The sequence below is a fragment of the Calypte anna genome, chromosome Z, assembly GCF_003957555.1.
Source record: "Calypte anna isolate BGI_N300 chromosome Z, bCalAnn1_v1.p, whole genome shotgun sequence".
NCBI classification, from domain to species: Eukaryota; Metazoa; Chordata; class Aves; order Apodiformes; family Trochilidae; genus Calypte; species Calypte anna.
Genome location: NC_044274.1, coordinates 49,310,046 through 49,329,317, shown reverse-complemented (window position 1 = coordinate 49,329,317; position 19,272 = coordinate 49,310,046). Strand labels below are relative to the sequence as shown.

At 39.6% G+C, this 19,272-nt stretch overlaps 1 protein-coding gene across 8 annotated transcripts in view; it reads left to right on the top strand.

Moving 5' to 3' along the window:
- Window positions 1-18,708, top strand: part of GLIS3 (GLIS family zinc finger 3) — a 145,291-nt gene extending 126,583 nt beyond the window's left edge. For 5 of the 8 annotated variants that reach the window (XM_030467406.1, XM_030467402.1, XM_030467405.1 and 2 more), the window contains exons 6-10: window positions 2,292-2,433; window positions 8,896-9,064; window positions 11,445-11,626; window positions 16,927-17,109; window positions 18,331-18,708. In XM_030467406.1, coding sequence (XP_030323266.1) covers window positions 2,292-2,433; window positions 8,896-9,064; window positions 11,445-11,626; window positions 16,927-17,109; window positions 18,331-18,467 — 813 coding nt within the window. In that variant the 3' untranslated portion in view covers window positions 18,468-18,708. The remainder of the gene's footprint in view (window positions 1-2,291; window positions 2,434-8,895; window positions 9,065-11,444; window positions 11,627-16,926; window positions 17,110-18,330) is intronic. The other 3 variants (XM_030467407.1, XM_030467403.1, XM_030467404.1) reach the window with 2 other exon arrangements.
- The last annotated feature ends 564 nt before the right edge of the window (window positions 18,709-19,272 follow it).

Here is a 19,272-nt window from a genome sequence, read left to right as displayed (position 1 = left end):
ATTGCCAGCATCTATTAGTCTAGTGAGACTTTATAGAAGACCTGTGGTAGTATTTCTTGTGGAAATTGGAATTAGCATTGGTGTCTACAGTTACACAAATTAGTGTCACACCCACCTCCATCTCAGGATATTTCATTATACATATGTTAGATACATATAGTGTCATTCTAAAATTATGTATCGTAATATACAATGTATATTTATGTGTGTAAGTTTATAAATCTATACTTGTAGCCCTTGTGGTTGTAAATATGAATCAATAATAACCAGTGTACAGATTTAGAATCTCTCAGTGTTTGTTTTACTGGTTTTGATTTTCTGTTATTGGTTTTGGATTTTGTTTTTTGTAAGCATTGACTATTGGGCAAATACAAAGCAAATATCCTGAACAGATAGTAAATACAGAAAAATAGAAAAATGTGTAAAATAGGCTGTTGCTGTTATTTAATACATGTAACTGATGTGTCAATACTTAGCTCTTATTTCCTTATTCTGCTCACTGTTTCATCCATATGAATGGTCTCTGATCATAGAATGTTGAACAGTTTCTAACTCTATTTTCACAATAGATTCCCTAGACATTTAAAGTGACGTAACGGTCATTAATAATTTAACTGGGAAGAATGTGAGTCTGGATATATCTGGTATTTAATTTCCCATGCACTTATTTTTATGAAAATACCCACATTATTAGTGATATCAGTAAAACCAGAATAATTAGGGCATAATAGCAGACATGCATACCTGCCACACTGGAAGAAATATTTGGATTTTTTACAGGTTGTAAATATGGATATTAAATTACATGCATTTGTCAGGGTATTTCTCCCTTACTCCTTCCCTTTTCCCACTCTGCTTTACCCTCTCTCTACAGAATTCTAGAGTAACAAGTTCTGGAATAACAAATATACCTCACAAAGGTATTTTAGGGGATTTGGATTTAACAGTGACTCACTTAAGAGAAGCAATAATCTACAGCATGCAGTGTGTGCATAGTTGTCATAAGTTGCATGTAGCTCTATTAGAGGCATCCAACCTCAGAAGTTTATGGTGTGAAAGGCCAACTTTCCACCCTCTTGCAATAGTTTTGTACTAATAAATATCATTAGAAGCAGTTTGAATGATTACCAGCATCTTGGGGCACAGTAATGAGTCTTCTCTCAGTTGCACTTGCAGTCATTCCCTGCTTTTTCTTCATTTCTGAGTATAGAATGGACTGAAATTTCTCTTGTTGCTCTTCCTCCCCTTAGAAGTTTGTTAGAGGAAATAGGTTAAGCTCTAGTTACTGTTACCTGCCCACTTTTCATGGCATCGGAGAGGAGAAGCCTCAGTTCCATCTATGATTGCCAGCAGCCTGCAGCACCATCCATCTGCCAGAAACCTTATCTGCAGTTCCATTGCAACCAGGACAGCCTTGTGCCAGGGGGATGCAGTAGGCTTTCTCCCTTATTTTGGTTCTGGGTTATTTGTTATTTTCCTTGTTGTTGTTTTTTGGGGTTGGTTTGTTTGTTTGTTCTTTTATGGGATTATAGCCTCAGGTGTGACTCCATGCAATTTAATTCAAAGGAAAACTTCTTAGGAATTTTTTTCTTAAATGTTTACTGCTGGACCAGTCAGATAATCAGAATTTCTGTTGATGGATCAGGTACCAGGCAAGCGGCCATGCATGCAACTGGGATTAATGGCAGTGGTAGAGTACTCACTTTCAGAACATTTCAGCCATAATGTGAAATAGTTGCAGTCCTAGTCACTTTAGCAATGTGGTCTCAAGGCAACTTTGGTACAGATAAAGTGATACCATCTCCATCCTGACCACTCCTGGCTGCTTGCTCCTAGTCCTTCATTTCTACTGCCAGCAGCACCTTTGCCTATCTGGTCATTCAGTGAGCCAGTTGAAGGCACCATACCAGCAGGGAAGTCTTTGGGTTTTTTTATAGTACCCCCCTGCTGATATAAGACTTGAGACATTTACAAATCTCCATTGTCCACAGATTGAGACACTTTTCTCTTTTACAACGTATGACAAGAGAACATACCTGTCTGAGGTCCTGTCTTTACAGGCAGCCTTTGTCCTGAGCACAACACACTTGTTAAGCATCTGGAGGAGTTTCCTTCCTCAGATTCAAAAAATGCCTACTATAATGGAAGGATATGAACCAGGTTCCATTTCTTTCTCTAACCCCTCAACATTTTTTCATTATAATTTTTCAGTGTGATTTTTTTTTCTTTCTTTCTTTTTTTGGTGGTCCTTGCTATAATAATTTCTGCATTTTTTATCTCCTGTTTTTCAGTTGCGATCGAGCTCAGAGCTTGCCCAGGACATCCTAAATGACTACCTTGCAATCCAGCCCCTCCAGCCATCCCCATCACCAAATGATGCTGCAGATAGTACCATGGGATGCTCCCCAGGCCCAGCTCACAATATTTATCCAGGTATAGAAAAAGACAAAGAAATAGCCTGCTGTATTACTGCTTACTTAAGATTAATGATGATTGTGCAGAGTAGGATGTAGTCTAAAATCTGTCTCATGAGAAAGATAGAACCTGCAAAGTAATATAAAAAGATTTTGAACAGATTTTTTCACCTTCCTTGAGGGGAGGCAGATTTGATTGGTCTTACCAATCAAAAGACCACTTTCCTGTAGATCTACATTGATGAACTTAAATGCTGCATTATGACTTCTCATGTTAGACTGTAAGTATGCCAACAGACACATTTATGCTACAAATGTGATTATCCTTTTTGATTGTTTCAGTAAATTACCTGAGATTTTCATATTAAAATACATAACTCTGTCATACCTGGTTGAATGTACAATTGTTATTCGCATTTCAGCTAAATTTGAAACATTTGACAAGTTGCAAGCAGTAACACATTTCAAAGCTCAAGACAATGATGGGCAGGATGTTAACACTTTAAAATGTAATATTTTAGTAGCTGTAAAGATACCTATTTCAATTTTCATGCAAGATGCATTACACCATCTAGCTGTTCAACTTTTAATTGAGAACCAGATGTAGGAAGTGAAGGTTGCGGTGCTAAAAATGACATGATGTGAATTGGCTACTTGAATAAATTGCTATATTTTACTAAGGCCTGTAAACTTTCCAGTTCTATGCAATTTTTTTGGCAGGGCTGTTGTGAGCTACACACTAGTTGGAGATTATGTAATTTTAGGTGAAAAGAAATCGGAAGTGTAAAGCTATGATTGACTGTATCCTTACTTTTAAAATGTTTGGTATTACTTGTATCCTGTTAAATTTTAAAAGCCTCAGTGTGAGTGTGAGTTATGTGGGGCATCTGTTACTTGAAGGGTTCAGATTTTGAAATTACCTGAAAATTCAGATTTTAAAGACTGGATATTAGCCATGGAACCTCTAGTGACATGGTATGGGTTACATTTGCTTCTTTAATACTGTACTTTGAGAGGGAGTTGGTAGTGAGGAATACTGAGATTTAAAAAATTATTTACTGGCATTGTCCAGTGCAATAGGCAAGACTGAGAGAGAATTATAGACCCAGTTTTTCCTTTTCCTTTCAAGTCCCTAGACAGGATGGAAGCTAGGTGGAAACAGTGTGTTAGATGAGATGAGGGCAGGTTTTCAGAAATTGAGGACATTCTTATAGGAGATTTCCACTGGAACGTGTTGAGCACTCAGCTCTTTTACCAGTCTAGCTTCCAGACTGTGATTAAATGTCAGCTCCACCTGCTGGGTCAATCCAAACCTAGGCTGACAGTGTCATGAACAAACTGCTGCTCCATGACTTGTCATGATCCTAAGTGGATGAAAGATACTGCCTCCAGGCAGCCCTTAGCTGGCAACTGTCTGTAGTCATGATGTCCCATAGACTGCTTCTGAGACTGTGGCATTACATTTTGTAATCTCATTCATGCCTTGTCTTTCTGTACTTGGCATTACTAACTGAAGAAATTATTTGATATAAACATTTGTTTGTTTTTTCCTTGGCACTGCTTCCTGTTGTGCAGACATTTTTATAGTATTAACATACTTCTAGCAGCATTAATTTATCTATGGGCAATATATGGGCTTTCCTATACGTGTGTTCACGGCTATCTCTAACTTGACAAATTTCTTAGAGTTTTAGTCACTCATGTTGCTTCACCTCAGTTAACTGCAGGTATTCTGTCAGGTGGATATGAATCCATGAACCACCCAATCCGGATGAAATGAATTGTTTGTTAACTACTCTTCAGAGCTGCTACATGATAATAGACTGTGTGAATAAGTGGCATAACTCCAACAGGGATTGAATTATTTTGCTGAAATGTCAACATGAGAATTATGCATGCACCAAGGAGAGAAGAGCAAACTATATGGAAGCTTAAAGGTTCTGCCTTAGAGAAGCTACCCTTCAATCTTCTCTGAATATAACATTTGTCCTAAATATGAAGAAAAACTTCAACTTTCCTGAAAAATAGAATATGTAAAGGCTGAGGAAGCTGGGTCTCTTTAGCTTGGAGAAGAGGAGACTGAGGAGCAACCTCAATACTTATAAATATGTAAAGGGCAAGGGTCAGGAGGATGGAATCAGTGCTCAGTGCTGTCCAGTGACAGGAGAAGGGGTAAGGGGTGCAAGCTGGGGCATAGGAGATTCCATGTAAATACAAGAAAAAATTTTTTCACTGCGAGAGTGACAGAGCACTGGAAGAGGGTGCCCTGTGAAGTAGTGGAGTCTCCTTCTCTGGAGACATTCAGGACCCACCTGAATGCAATCCTGTGTGACCTCCTTCAGGTGATCCTGCCCTGGCAGAGAGGTTGGACTCAATGATCTCTCGAGGTCTTTTCCAACCCCTAGCATTCTGTGATCCTGTGAGCTGTTAGGGACAGAATATTAGCTAAGATACATCTGGGATACATTTCAAGTAGAAACAGGAACAGATTTCCATTCTGGCAATGCTGTTAAATGAAACTTTTCTCACTTGACAGTTATTTTTCTTATAATGTATGCACATTTAAAGCAAAGGCAGGTTTTCTCCTCTCCTAAGAGATTTACATAATAAATGTTTGAAAGTAAGCTATTAGAAACACGTAAGGAATGTCAGAAGCAGACATCTGCATCTTAAGTGCCTTTAATTTTTTAATATTATATAGAGCAGACTAGAATCCCTAAGGCTGAGAGATTATAAAAATTGGAATTAAAAAAATCTTTATTTTTATTGTGCTTGGTTAAAACCTGGATCATTTTGTACCGAAGAATAAACCAGAATTCATTGTTCATTTATAAATGTTACTGAATGTCACACACTACTCCACTTCAGAGCAAACAAATGCTTTTATTAAAGTATGTCAAGTGCATGATTGTCCTTCTATTCACCGGTTTTACTTCTGGATTTATATTTTCCATTTTAAGATGACTTAATGGTTCTTCAAAAATTGGTGTAATGGTTGGATTTACATTGTGAAGAACAATTACTCGTCAGTACGGACCTTGTAAGCAAGAAAGTAACTGCACCACTTCAGCGCTTCAGTTCCTTTCTTCATTATGAGACAACTTGTTCACTGGAAGAGAAGAATCTGTCTTGAAAGGCAGGGATGAGATGTAAAGATGACACAGCAGGGATAACTTTAAATCCCAGTCCAGGCCCCACTTTGTTGCTTCAGGGATTTAAATATTTCTTAATTTTGCAATTAACTGGAAACTGGAGTTTCCAGTGTAGCCACCTTTCTCAACTAATAATCAGCCTATGTAGACTAGAAAATATTTATCATGTACAAAGAACATTACAAAATTTAAAACTCAGGTATTTTCTTATTTATATTATAGGCTTTTTGGTAGTAATCCAGAGGTTTTTAGAAAGCATGATCTTACCGTTTTTATGATAGGCCTTCAACTACCTATAAGCTAGCTCCAATATTTTTATTCTGACTCTGATATTTTTTTCATAATATCTGAATCTTTTAAAAATTACTCAAAGTGTTTTACTTTCTCTTGTACCAGTAGAGAGAAGAACCTTGTTTTAGGAAGGTGAGACTTACACTTCATTATGCATCTTTCTGTGCGTGGTATGTTGGAGTCAGTGAACATGCTGGTTGCCTTGAGTATTTTTGCATTTTCATGCCATTCAGTCAGGTGTTTAATGCAGTCAGGCACTGGAAAGATTATTCCTTTGTGTAGATACTTCCTGCCATCACTTTAAACAAGCAACTTGCATCTAACAGCTAAACTATTAGAAAAACTTGCCATGCACACAGATTCCAAGAAAAAGTTGGGTGGGATGGTTGGTCTGCTTGAGGATAGCAAGACTCTGCAGAGGGATCTGGACAGGTTGAATTGATGGTCTGAGGCCAACTGTATGAGATTTAACAAGGCCAAGTCCCAGGTCCTGCATTTTGGTCACAACAACCCCAAGCAATGCTACAGCCTTGAGGAGGAGTGTCTGGAAAGCTGCCCAAAGGAAAAGGGCCTGAGGATGTTGGTCCACACCCGGATGAATATGAGCCAGTGGTGTGCCCAGCTGGCCAAGAAGGCCAACAGCATCCTGGGTTTTATATAAGGATCAGGACAAGGGAAGTGATGGTGCCCCTGTAGTCTGGTGAGGCTGCACATTGAGTGCTGTGTTCAGTTCTGGGACCCTCACTACAAAAAGGACATGGAGGGGCTGGAGTGAGTTCAGAGAAGGGCAACCAAGCTGGTAAAGGGTCTGGAGAACAAGTTCTATGAGGAGAGGCTGAGGGAATCATGATTGATCAGTTTGGAGGAGGGGAGTGAGAGGAGACCTTATTGCTCTCTACAGCTACCTCAAAGGAGCTTGCAGTGAGGTGGGTGTTGCCCTCTTCTCCCAGGTAAATAATGATAGAAGTGGAGGGAATGGCCAGTTGCACCAGGTATTGTACTAGATAGTTGGAAGATTCTGTGTGATTTTGTGCAAAGTGGTCAGGTTATCTAGAAGTTTCTTAACTAGTGTCCAGAGTTTTCTGTCAGTCTCTTAAGCTTAGCTCTACTTGGGAAATGACCTGTCAATGACAGTATTTGTTGATTGCCGTAAGTCTGTTGACGGCCAATGGCTGAAAATATTTTTCTTCAACTGATATTTATGAGATTCAGGCAGTAGCTTGAGCCAATGCCCTGTCTTTACTAGGAGGTCTTAATAGTAGTATTTCCACTGCGAAGCAGCTGCCAGCATTGTTATTTCACTTCACTGGGTGTCCATGGATTGTGCTTTTTGTAGACTCATGGAGCCATTAAAGTTTGAAAAGACCTTTGAGATCATCAAGTCCAGCTGTAATCCAACTACTAGCTAATCCACAGCCACTAAACCATATCCTGAAGTGCCACATCTAAACTCTTCTTGAACACCTTCAGAGATGAGGCCAGCACAGCATTGCTGCAGCAGAAGCTGCACTGTCAAAAGATGTGTTGCACTGCCTGCAGGTGTTACATGGTCTCTTACACCATTAAGTATAATGCTGCTCTTGAAAACTTCATAGCAAGACAATGTTTGAGCCCAGATATTCTCTTCTGTCATGCTGTGATCATTTAATATATGCGTACAATAATATGTTTTTGCAGCTAAAATGCATGCTTTTTCTTCCTTGAATACCCTACTTGTCCCTCAAGTCCCTGCTGTAATCAGATCTTTATGCTGTATACTCTCCATCAGAAACGGAAAATTGCTTGAAAACCTACCCAAAAGGTACTACAGTAGCAGATACTGCTACAGTGGGGAATCTTACAGTGGGCTTTAGGTTGCTTTAGTTCAGAGAAAGCACAGATGTTTTCCTGTACTTGTCTGCAGATAACCTTTTTCCAGGGACAGTCACAAAATCATGGTATGATCACAGTTGGAAAAGACCTCTGAGATAACAGAGTCCAACCATCCACCGAGTCACCAGGTCTTGGGCAGAGCTTGTGCAGCCTGGACCAGCTAGAAATCTGCAAGCACAACTTATAAAATACTTGCCTGAGAAGTAAACTAGGCCTTCTTTATAAAGAGGAGGAAATTAAAATCAAATAGTGAGAGATCATTTTCATGTTGTAGATAGACCATTTTCTTTGTTCTTGGGGTTCATAAAATATTTAATATCATGTACTTGTTTGCCATTCAAAATCGACATAAACTACCTAACACAGATGTCAGTAAAAATAATTGAGTAACTGAATTTTCTGAAGGCTTAGGTAATCAGTGTCTTTCTTACCTTCTGACTGCCTAATTTAAAGACCTTCTGAAAATGACATTGCAGGATTTGGGGTCAACTAACTAGGCCATTTGGAGGAAATACTGTTTTTTGCTTAATCATTCAGAACCTTTCTTCATTTGGAATGGATGTAAAAGCGACCTTATGAAACTGCTGATGCTAGTTTAAAATTTTTGTACGCATTACTGGAGAGTTAAGGGGAAATAATAGCAGTATTGTAGTTTGGGTTGAGCTCTTCAAGAAACTCAGGATTTTTACTGATGCAGAGACAATGTAGAAAGTGTTTCACTGCTTATGAAACTGTGCTTTCTGTTCATGAGCTCCAAAAATAAATTAAGTAGGGAGTATTTGCCACCTTTTCTACAGCAGAAAGCTATAGAACATTTGCAGCCAAAATTCAGTTTAGACAAAATTCCTAGGAGAAGGAGAGCAGCTTTGTAGTTCATGGTTTTATGAAATTATAATTTGGGAGCAGCAAAGAGGGCTTAGAGGGTTTTTTATGTAGGTTGTTTGGTTGGGGGGGTTGGGTTTGGGTTTGTTTTTATGTCTGTTTTATGTTTGGTTGGTTGGTTTGGTTTTTTTGTCTTTCTTCCCTTTGGACAGAAAACAACACTTCAGAAAATCCATTTAGTTGCTAAGAATCAGGACTACAGCTTTAGGGGAAGTGTTACCCATAGTATTTGGTTGGTTATGCTATCACTTGCCTGATGAGGGTTTTTTCTCTTCTGCTTTCAGCAGCCCTGTTCACCAGCACACAGACAAGTGGAAGTGGAACAGCAGCTGGGGCAGTGTCCTTGTCCCACCCCAGCAGCCTTCCCTCCCCAGGACATAACATACAGGATAGTCCTCTCCATCCTCATCCTCCCCCCCAGTTACCTCTTCTCTCAGCTGCAGACTCAGAGAGGTAAGACCAGTCCCTGTTTTTCACACTAATCCTGGGGCAGGACTGCCTTCAGAGCTGCTGGGATGGGTGGAAACTGACTTGTTGGCATGCAGAAAGTTGCTCATGGTAGCCCCTGGGTAACCATTGCTCTGGGTATGGATTTACTGGTGGGAGGAGAGGTGAAAGTGATTTTGTTATCCCAGCCTCAGCAGGGGACTTTCCATCCATCTCTGTTTCAAGGACTTCCTCCAGTCTCCTCTTGATCTCCAGCAATGCCTCAATCAAGGAAAGTCATACTGGCTGGGACACTAAATTTCTGAAGACCCCAGCCATATCTTGCAGAAAGGGCACTCTGAGATTCATATTTCTGTTTATTTGTTGTAGGAGAGTCCTATTCCAGCAGTATTCTCCCAATACTAAGAATTTCTGCAGAGAGCAGGCTTTGGTTTTTTAGGGTTTTTTGTGGGGTTTTTTTTGTTTGTTTGTTTTTTGTTTTGGTTTGGTTTTTTAACTGACACTGTATGAAGACCAACAGACAATGACGTAATTTTTAGTTTACTAGTTTGAAAGCTGGATATGTAGTCAAGATTTATTTTATGCTGCTAAATACAAACTTCTTTTGTACACCAGTCTGAGATTTAATATCCCATTTCATTGGTCCCCATGCCTGGCCACACAGTTCTGAGCTTCTTTTGCCTTGGCTCTAGCCCTCTGTGCAAACTTGGGAGCTGACCACGCTCTCTGATCAGAGGCTTTTCCTTCCCAGTATAGTTTTCTCTCCAGTGCATGAATTTTTAAACGTCCCTATCCAACATTTGCCAGAGCATGAGGGGACAGTGCAATAGCTATTACACATGTGAAGTTCATGATGAAAGAGTGTAATCTTCTCATTAGCCAATTTCTGAGGCAGTTACTGGCATAGGACTATAGCAGATAACGTTCAGAGTAAGGCTTAACTCATCCTTGAATGTGTTACAGACCTCAGGATACTGCAGTACTCTACAGAATACCAATAATAAAAAGCTAGTGTGGTACACTTCTTTCTTCTATTTTAACTCTATACATTCTTTAAGTGCTAATTCCCATACATGGAACTACTTCAGATTAAAATGAAAGGTTCCAAGCAGTGTTGGTTTGATAACAGAACATACAGTACAAATTAAGGCAAATGCATAAAAGTAAAACCAATGCAAATCCTGCATCTTTAATCTAATACAGTCCACTCACCTAGGGACCTGGCAGGTAGGCTGCTTTTACACCCCTTCATGGGTGGTAGGTACAACAGCTGTGAAGATGTGAACAGAACAAACCAACAGTTCAGTATAAAAAGTGCCAGAGACAGCATCTTTGAAAGGTGTGAATTATCCTGTTTATCCCATTTTTGTACTTAAGAGGACTGTGGGCATTTGTTCTGCCCATGCTGTGCAGTCTCCGATGCGCTGCACGTGCCTGGGGTCATTTCAGAGGAAGGACTGCCTGACCAGCACTCACTCCTGCAACCCAACCTGGCCTGGCTGCTTTTGGTGACACTGGGGGCCAGATGTCTGCTCCTTCCATTTTGAACAGCAGACTCAGGCTTGTGAGACTTGAGCAGACTCATACAATTAAAAGGAAACGTAGATAAGAGTTAAATTTGCAAAGTCAGTAGAACCCTTTTGTAAAATCCTCAAAGTAGTGTGTATCCTTGTAGTGCCAGTAGTGACAAAGCTGTGCAAAACATACTAAGGAAGTGATGAACGTCAGTGGCACTTGAACCACCAAGTTCAGGCTAAATGGTTCTTCTCCTTTGCTTGTCTTGTAGGTTTGTACTTTCAGTCCAGATGAACATTTTTATGTGGTCAGACTCTGCCCAACTGGAAGGAATCAAGCACTTGACTTGATATACATTATGTAGATCTTAGAGTGTTTATTTTCAAAATGTTAAAAATATTTTCTCTGTATGTAACACAGAAGAGTTCAGAGAACTTAAAACCTGAACCTAATATTTTAACTCCTTAGTGTTCAACAACCAGAACTGACTTCTCCTTCCAGTGAGGTAGGATGGCTGTTTATTGACAGACAGCATTGATGCCAAAGCTTTCCAATGAGATAGCTGGCAGTGCCTCCAAAATCAAGTCCTCTGTGAGCTATCTCCTCCTGTTAAAACTTAAACCCACACACAGAAGCTGATACTTTACCATGTAAGGGTGAATTTCAGTCTTTTCATTTTCTAGTTGTCAAGTTTAGTGATAGGTCACCATTTAAAAATATATCTTCTCTGTATCTGGACTTCACACTTGTTCTTTTGGAAGTCTCTTGTCTATGCAATCTTATAAATATTTGAGTGATCTAAATAAAGTAGAAACAATCCTTAGGGCTTATCTATTGGGGATTTTACAGTTTTGTGTTTCTGTACTCCTAGGTTTACTGCTCCAGCTCTTTCTCCTCACCAAATTAGCCCCCAGAGAATTTCAGTTCCACATCCTATGATGCAGAGACAGACTCAGCAGTCTCCTCACCTTCAACAGGCTGCAGGAATGGCTATAAAGACATACCAGCCAGAAGCAAACCCTTCTTGTCAAACAAATAGCCTCCACGCCCAAGGTAAGAAGGAAGAACGCTCATTGCCGATGACATATATTGAGAAACTCAAGATTTTCTTTATGTTTTTCTACCAATGGAAGTAGTCCCTCTAGCATGGGGATGGGATAGGACACTGCAGTCATGTTCAAGGGTGTGAAGGAGAGAAAGGTGGGTGACAGTCCTGTTTTACTCATAGAATCATAGAATAATCATGGTTGGAAAGACCTTCAAGGTAATTGAGTCCAACAGTCAGTCCTGCACCACCTTAACCACTAAGTCTTCTCCTGAAGATCCACATCTACCCATTTTTTTACTCCTCCAAAGGACAGTGACTCCACCACCTCCCTGGGCAACCTGTCACAATGCTTCACCACTCTTTCTGTCTTACCATTCTTAACCACAGGTGAACAGGATCTGGGCCAGGTGTTTTTCTTCCAGGAACTGGTAACCTTGTACAGCCCGATTATTACTAAAAGAACATTAAATTTACCAATGAATTTAAACAGCTGTTGTTGGGCAGTGTAATACAGGATGAAATATACTGTTTATTGTCAAATGACACATGCAAAGACATGCCAGAGCAAGTCCAATAAATTTTTAGCATATGGAGCATGGAAGGAACCAGTTAGCCTCCCTAGTTCTGCAGTACAGTACATTTTACTGAATTCACTTTTTGCTGAATATTTGGCAAGAACTCATATTCTAGAAAAGTACACAGTCTTCCTGCCTGCAACAAAAAATGTCTTTGAGTGCATGGGTGACTTTACCACCCTCTTGCTTTCAGGATCACATGACAGCAATATGGCTTTGTGGCCAAGAGGGCCAATGGTATCCTGGGGTGAACTAAGAAAAGTGTGTCCAGCAGATTGAGGGAGGTTCTCCTTCCCCTCTGCTCTGCCCTGGTGAGACCACACTGGAATACTGTATCCAGTTTTGGGCTCTCTACTTCAAGAGAGACAGGGATCTACTGGAGAGAGTCCAGTGGAGGGTTATGAGGGTGATTAAGGGACTTGAACAACTGAGAGAACTGGGGCTGTTTAGCCTTGAGAAAAGAAAGCTGAGAGAGAGTCTGATTAATTAATGTGTATATAATGTGTATATAATGTGAGGGAGAGGTTGTCAAGCAAAAGGAGTCAATCTTTTGATTTTCAGTGGTGCCCAGTAATAGGACAAGGAATAAAGGGTATAAGCTGGAACATATGAAGTTCCACCTTAACATGAGGAGTTTCATTGCCCAAAAGTTGTAAATAGACTCTCGTACTGGAAGCTTGAGCATCTTAAAAACTCTTGGAGATTTCAGAGTACAATCTTTCAGAAAGAAAGTATGTAGGAGATCCAAGACTGGCAACCATCATATCTGATAGATACTTCTGTTGCAAAATACTTAAAAAAAAATATTGTGTACAGTTTAGATTTTATTATTTGTTCAGAGTGATTTTGGGTATCAGACATAAAGTAATTTCAGGGAAGGCTTTTTATTACCTTGAATAATGTTATATAATAGACTGAATATCCCTCTCCTTCCTCTTGTGAAACTCACAATTTCTTTTGTTGCATGAGATGCTTGGAAGTGATGATGGTAGGTGACTCACTGAGCTGCAGAAATGAAGCTCTTCTTAGCTTTTCATTAGATGGTAGTATCTTTTATTGGAGGAAGTAGCCAATAAACCTGAAACTATCCTGAAGTGGAGACTGGAGCAATGACTTCCCAACTTAACATCATTTTTTTGTATGCTACTGCACCATTATATGTTTGTAGGCAGAGTAGAAGACAGTATACGAATCCTTAAATCTGTAACAATTGCCCCAGGACATGTATTTTATTGGTGAGTCTTTTCAGCCAAGAGCATGTACCAGGATCTCAGCAGAGGTACCTGAAGACACAGGCATCTACAGCTGCAAAAATAAGTTATAGGTTGATACAAATCAGAAGAGAGGCATGAGGCAGGAAAGAAAACAACAGGAACAGAATATCCTCCTCCACAGTAAGCAAGCTTCTTGTGCTTCTAGTAAAGAGTCAATGCCACAGTTTAACATTTGGCCAGCAATTTACTGAATGTGATGCTCTCTATTAATCTCCTTTCCTGATAAAAAAGGAGAATAAAGAAGAGAGACTTATGGGTTGGAAACTAAACTACACAGCTTTAGTGAAACAGTAATGATAAAAAAGGAAAAATAATTAACTAGGTACAAATATACAGCAAGCCTGTAGCTATACCACTGCATCTGTACAAGCAGCTCTACTGCTAACAGTTGTCTTCTAATCACAAATAAGATTTTACTTTCCTCAGGAAAAAAAAACAAAAAACCAACAACTGCAAATCACTATCATGCCAGAAAAATACCTGTTTATTCTGCATCTTGACATCATAAATCTTGGCTATAGTGTACTGACTCAAAGAAACAGAAGTGTTATGACCTTGTGCATGTTTTACATAGTTCAGTGAAAGAGCAAATCATGAAATCCTGAGTTGAAGTCCTGAGAAAAAGTATTCCGTTCCTGGAACTTCATTAGCTAGCCTGTTTGCCTTTTTTATTTTTCCAGTGCTGCATGAAAACACAGAAAACTGGTGATACAGGTAGTTCTCTTAACATTCAGTCTTGAATGAGGGGCCAGCTATGTTCAAGGTGTAGGCCCTAAACTGCATATGGTTTAATGTTATCCTACATGCAGTAGTAGTGTAATTATCTCAGGCATGGTATCGTGTGAATAAAGATCCTGATGCCAAGTTAGGAGATTTTGCTGTACTTTGGACCTCACTTCAAAGACTTTTACACTATGCAGGCACAGACAAAGACATTTAGAATACTGCTAAATAACTGTGAGGAAGAGTGATGTAGACTGTTCTGCTGTTTCTTGTTTATGGCTCTCCATTTTGTAAGGTGGATATTTATGATACTGAATCATGAGAAGGATGTGTATCTAGGAAAGATATATATTACATAATATATAATATATTATAACATGTATAATGCATTATTTGTTATAATGTATTATATGTTGTATAATATCATGTATAATATGATATGTCCCTGTTGAATAGAGATAGGTTGTGACTTTATGTTACATGCTCCCCATTAAATGATAGTCTCCTTACAGTATTCTGTCCTCTGAGATATCTCCTTAGTCCTTTCTGAACTGTTAAATGGTATCCAAAATCCTTTTGACATATACCACTCACCTAAACATCCCATTACTTTGAGGGAGGGAGATCAGATTTTAATACTGTCAACTAATTTGCTTACTTGTAATGGTTTGTTAATACTCAGGGGCATCAGTGGATCCCAGGCATGAAAGGTGAATGTCTAGTATAGATACGCTTTCATAACTACATATTATGGGTGTACTGTTCCATTGTTGAACATGTGGAAGGATGAGCTGGCTGTTTCTGCAGATATCCAGATTAGGATTCCTTATTCCATCCTAGTACTAACTGCTCTCTAAGTCAAAGTTGTGAACATCACTTAAAGTAAAAAGGTTTCCTTTTTTTATAGTATCCAGAAGGCAGTAAACAAATGCCTAAGCAAAGGGGAGTCATTCAAGTAAACATACTGGCTTGTAAGCCAGTATCTGCAGTAAAAAGGTTTTATGCAGTTAAAGGTTTTTAAACATTAAAAGATGTTTTTCAATCCCTCATCCCCCATTTTTTTCCCTGGTGTTGCTGTTGTTGTTTCTGGAAGGTTTTCTTATTGTTTTGTTATGTTGTTTTATATTTTTTTATTGATCTATCTGTGCTAAAAGAAAATACAGCTGGAAGGACACTGTCATATAGATGTTGTTTAACTCGACTGGTTAGTGGAGAAAAGCCCTGCAAGTCATCTTTTTCTGTTGACAGCAGTGTCTCTAAAATAAGCTTGAGACACCGGAAACACTTCAGTTTCCCCATAGGGAAATCCTATGGGAGAGGGTACTAGAAGATGAAAGAGCTAACATTTAAGGATTTCTTCTTCGTAGCTCAAGACTGGTGCATCCCGATGGGAAGGAAATCAAGAAAGGGAACTAGGAGACCAGTGTGGTTCAACAGGGAACTGCTAGGTAACTTAAATGGAAGAAGAGAACCTATAGATTGTGGAAAGAGGGGATGGCCACTTGAGAGGAATGTAAGAATTGTCTGAGAATTCAGAGAGGCAAATAGGAAAGCTAAATCCTCCTTGGAATTAAACATTGTGAGAGAGGTTAAGGACAACAGGAAGGGCTTCTTCAAATACACAGCAGATAAAACTCACACTGGAGGCAATGTAGGTCCAGTGCTGAATGAGGTGGGTGCCCTGGTGACAGAGGATACAAAGAAGGCAGAACTGCTGAGCACCTTCTTTGCCTCTGTGTATGCAGCTGGAGGATCCTCAGGAGCCCCAGGCCCCTAAGGCTGCTGAGGAAGTCAGGGTAAAGGGTGAGTTTGCCTTGGTTGATGAGGGCTGGGTTAAGGATCACTTAATGAGGCTGGACATCCATAAATTTACGGGTCCTGATGGGATGCACCCAGGGGTGCTGAGGGAAGTCGTGAATGCCATTGCTGGGCTGATCTCCATTATCTTTGGTAAGTCACTGGGAACAGGAGTGGTGACTGAGGACTGGAGGAAAGCAAACATCACTCCAGTCTGCAAGAAAGGCAAGAAAGAGGATCCAGGTAACTACAAAGCAGTTGCCCTGGTTGGAACAACTCATTCTTAGTGCTGTCTCCAAGCACATTAAGGACAAGAACCTTGTCAGGAGCAGTCAACATGGCTTTACTAAGGGGAAGTCATGTCTGACCAACCTGATAGCCTTCTATGAGGATATAACCAGGTGGATGGATGATGGCAGAGCAGTAGACATAGTTTACCTGGATTTCAGTAAGGCATTTGACACTGTCTCTCATTTGACTCAGCCCTCATATGCATGTCCCCACTATCAGCCAGCTCTCTTGCCATCAGTAACAGATCCTCAGATTTTATTCAGACCTTACTTGGGTAATCTTCCTTTATTTTGAATTAAGCAATTTCTTAGATTTTTCAGGCACTGGTTCAGTGTGAAATCTGGAGACTATCAGTTGAGACGCAAGGGAAAAATTTCCTGAGAAATTTCAGCTTCCAGCCAGTCAGTGCCTGGAATGCTGCAGTCAGGGTGTCCATGAAACAAATTGTGCTTGGAATTAGTACCAACTGAAGGAAGTATTAGTGAGCTTCATATCAAATCTACTTTATTGATGAAAAATAATTGATGTCCTGGTGCTCCTGCAATTGAGCTTTTTGTCATTCTCACAGCCATAGTACCACATTCTATCCCTTTTATCTTCATTCAGGTGACCACTTTACTGACCACTTTCTTCTCCTTGTTACAGGTTTTTATGGACAGCTTCAGACTTTCTACCCTCCACATTATGCTGACACTCAGAAGAATGTACCACATGATGTTTCTTGCAATACGGTTCCTCCTTTTGAAGACTGCTTAGTTCCCACATCAGTGGGCCAGGCAGGACTTGGCATTTTCCATCGAACTTTTTCAGCTCATTCTGGTATTACAGGTAAATGGCAGCTGGGGAATCTGTGGGTGGTTGTGTACAGTCACTGAACTATGAGAGATCTACCTGAGCTGTGCATGTATCTGTGACTTGCTGCTACAGACTTGACTCTTCATAAAGAGGATTTATGGTTTTCAGACTGTGGAGGTTTTTCAGGATTTTCCAGGAGGTTTTCAGACTAGGTGGAGTGGTTGGCCCTGGGACTTGGGCACCATAGGTGACAGTAACATCATCGATCCTCTTGAGGATGGCACATGGCACTGTTGAGGGCTTCGAAAGTTATAATCTCTGGGGTCAGACAGTCACTAGCTGATCTATTTGCTTTGAAATACTGTCCACTGAGCCCTGTGTGATACTTTTGCAGCCACTCCACTCTGCTATAAGTATTGTAGCAGGGATGTGAGATGATTCAAACCTTTGATTTTACTTTCTGCACTTTTGGGTTTCCTCAGTCTTGAATTTCATTAATTCACTCTAACATGACAATTGGTGCACAATTTTCTCTACACAGTTGACTTAATGAAAAGTTTATAAGGGGCTCGCCTGCTGATCTGGAAGCTACTTCTCTTACCTCAGGATCAGCACAGGAGAGCAGACCTAATCTTACAGTCTAGGCACAATTGGTGTCTGAGTCTTTTACTGTCCTTCCACACGGCATGAATTCATTTAACACCTATTGCACTTTGAAATATCTTTTACATTTTGATCCTTCAGTAGTGCATTAAAAATCTAAAGCACCTGTGAGGCATCTCACGGTATGTAAAGATGTAGTGCAAAAAACCAAAGTTTTTCTGCTAACAGTTGTTCTTGTGTTTACTACTGTGACTTGTAGAAATTAGTTATTTGAATTCCAGAGTATGCTTTACACCAAATGTGTGCTATGGTATTTTACTATCATGTATTGGGTATGATAAAATTTGATAAGGAAGCATGAAATTTATTTTTTTAATTTATCACAATTTTAGCACCCATTAAATGGGCAAGTGTTAGCTGTGATGAAATCTGCTTCACTAGACTTGATTCTGACAGAGCTGACATTCCCTCTGTTATAAGCAGTAGCTATCTTAGTTATTATTCATTTCATACATATGTTGGCTTGTTTCTTTAATTTGTCTACTTGGTTTAAAGACATTTCCAGGTCTCTGTGTTAGTATTAGGACATTCTCAGTGACACAGTTATTCTAGTTAATTAATCCTAGTTAATTATTTTAATATTTTTTCCAGTTTATGACTTTCCAGCAGGGTCCACAGGTATCTTTGGTGACTCAGCTCTCAGCATGCAGGAGGACTGCAGTTTTCTACAAGTGAATGCAGTGGATTGTTGTTCTGGCCAGCTTTCTTCTGTCTACACTGAAGGCTAAAGTACTTTAAGTCCATTTGCAAGAACTTGAAGCCATTTCATCATGCCCTTCTGACATTCCTCTACAAAATTTTTCTCTCCATGAAACTGCCTTGTATGTATGGGGATATAGGTTGATATACATGCATAATGGAGAGGTAAAAAAGCAATCAGGAAGCATTCATCAAGCCGTCAGCTGAGAAGAATGTTTGGAGAAAGCAAGCTTTGCCAAAGCCTTAATGGTTGTTTCTTTTTATCTGTGGCACAGCAACTCCACTTTTTTTTTTTTTTTTTTTTTTTTTTTTTTTTTTTTTTTTAATTTTCTTTCTTCTTTCTATTTTCTCAAAGGGAATATACAGACTGAATAACAAAACTACTTGGTGACTGTAATCCTTTTGAGCTGAATGAGTGGACTTATTGAAGAACACAGCTTCAGAAAGAAAAAAAAAAAAAGAAAAAGAAAGAAAGAAAAAAAAAAAAGGAAAAGATGAATACCAGAGCATACTACAAACATTTCAAAGGCACACATCTTTTTGCACAATGTGTTTGCATGTGATACTTCCAAAGTTAAACACAAATCAAAAAGGGAGAAAAATTAGACGTATATCCTGCCACTACCCATTGGAGGCATTGGTGGGGCTTCATTTTGGAGCCAAAAATCTTTGGTACTGGATGTCTTAGAGGCCTTGGTTTAGGTTAAGACATACAATGTGGCCATTGCTGTTTTCCAATAATCCTTCTGAACCAGTGCCTTACACAACGACTGAGGAGGGTTAAATGCACTGCATTAGAAAGTACATCAAATTTGTATTTAGCACAGCTGCTAG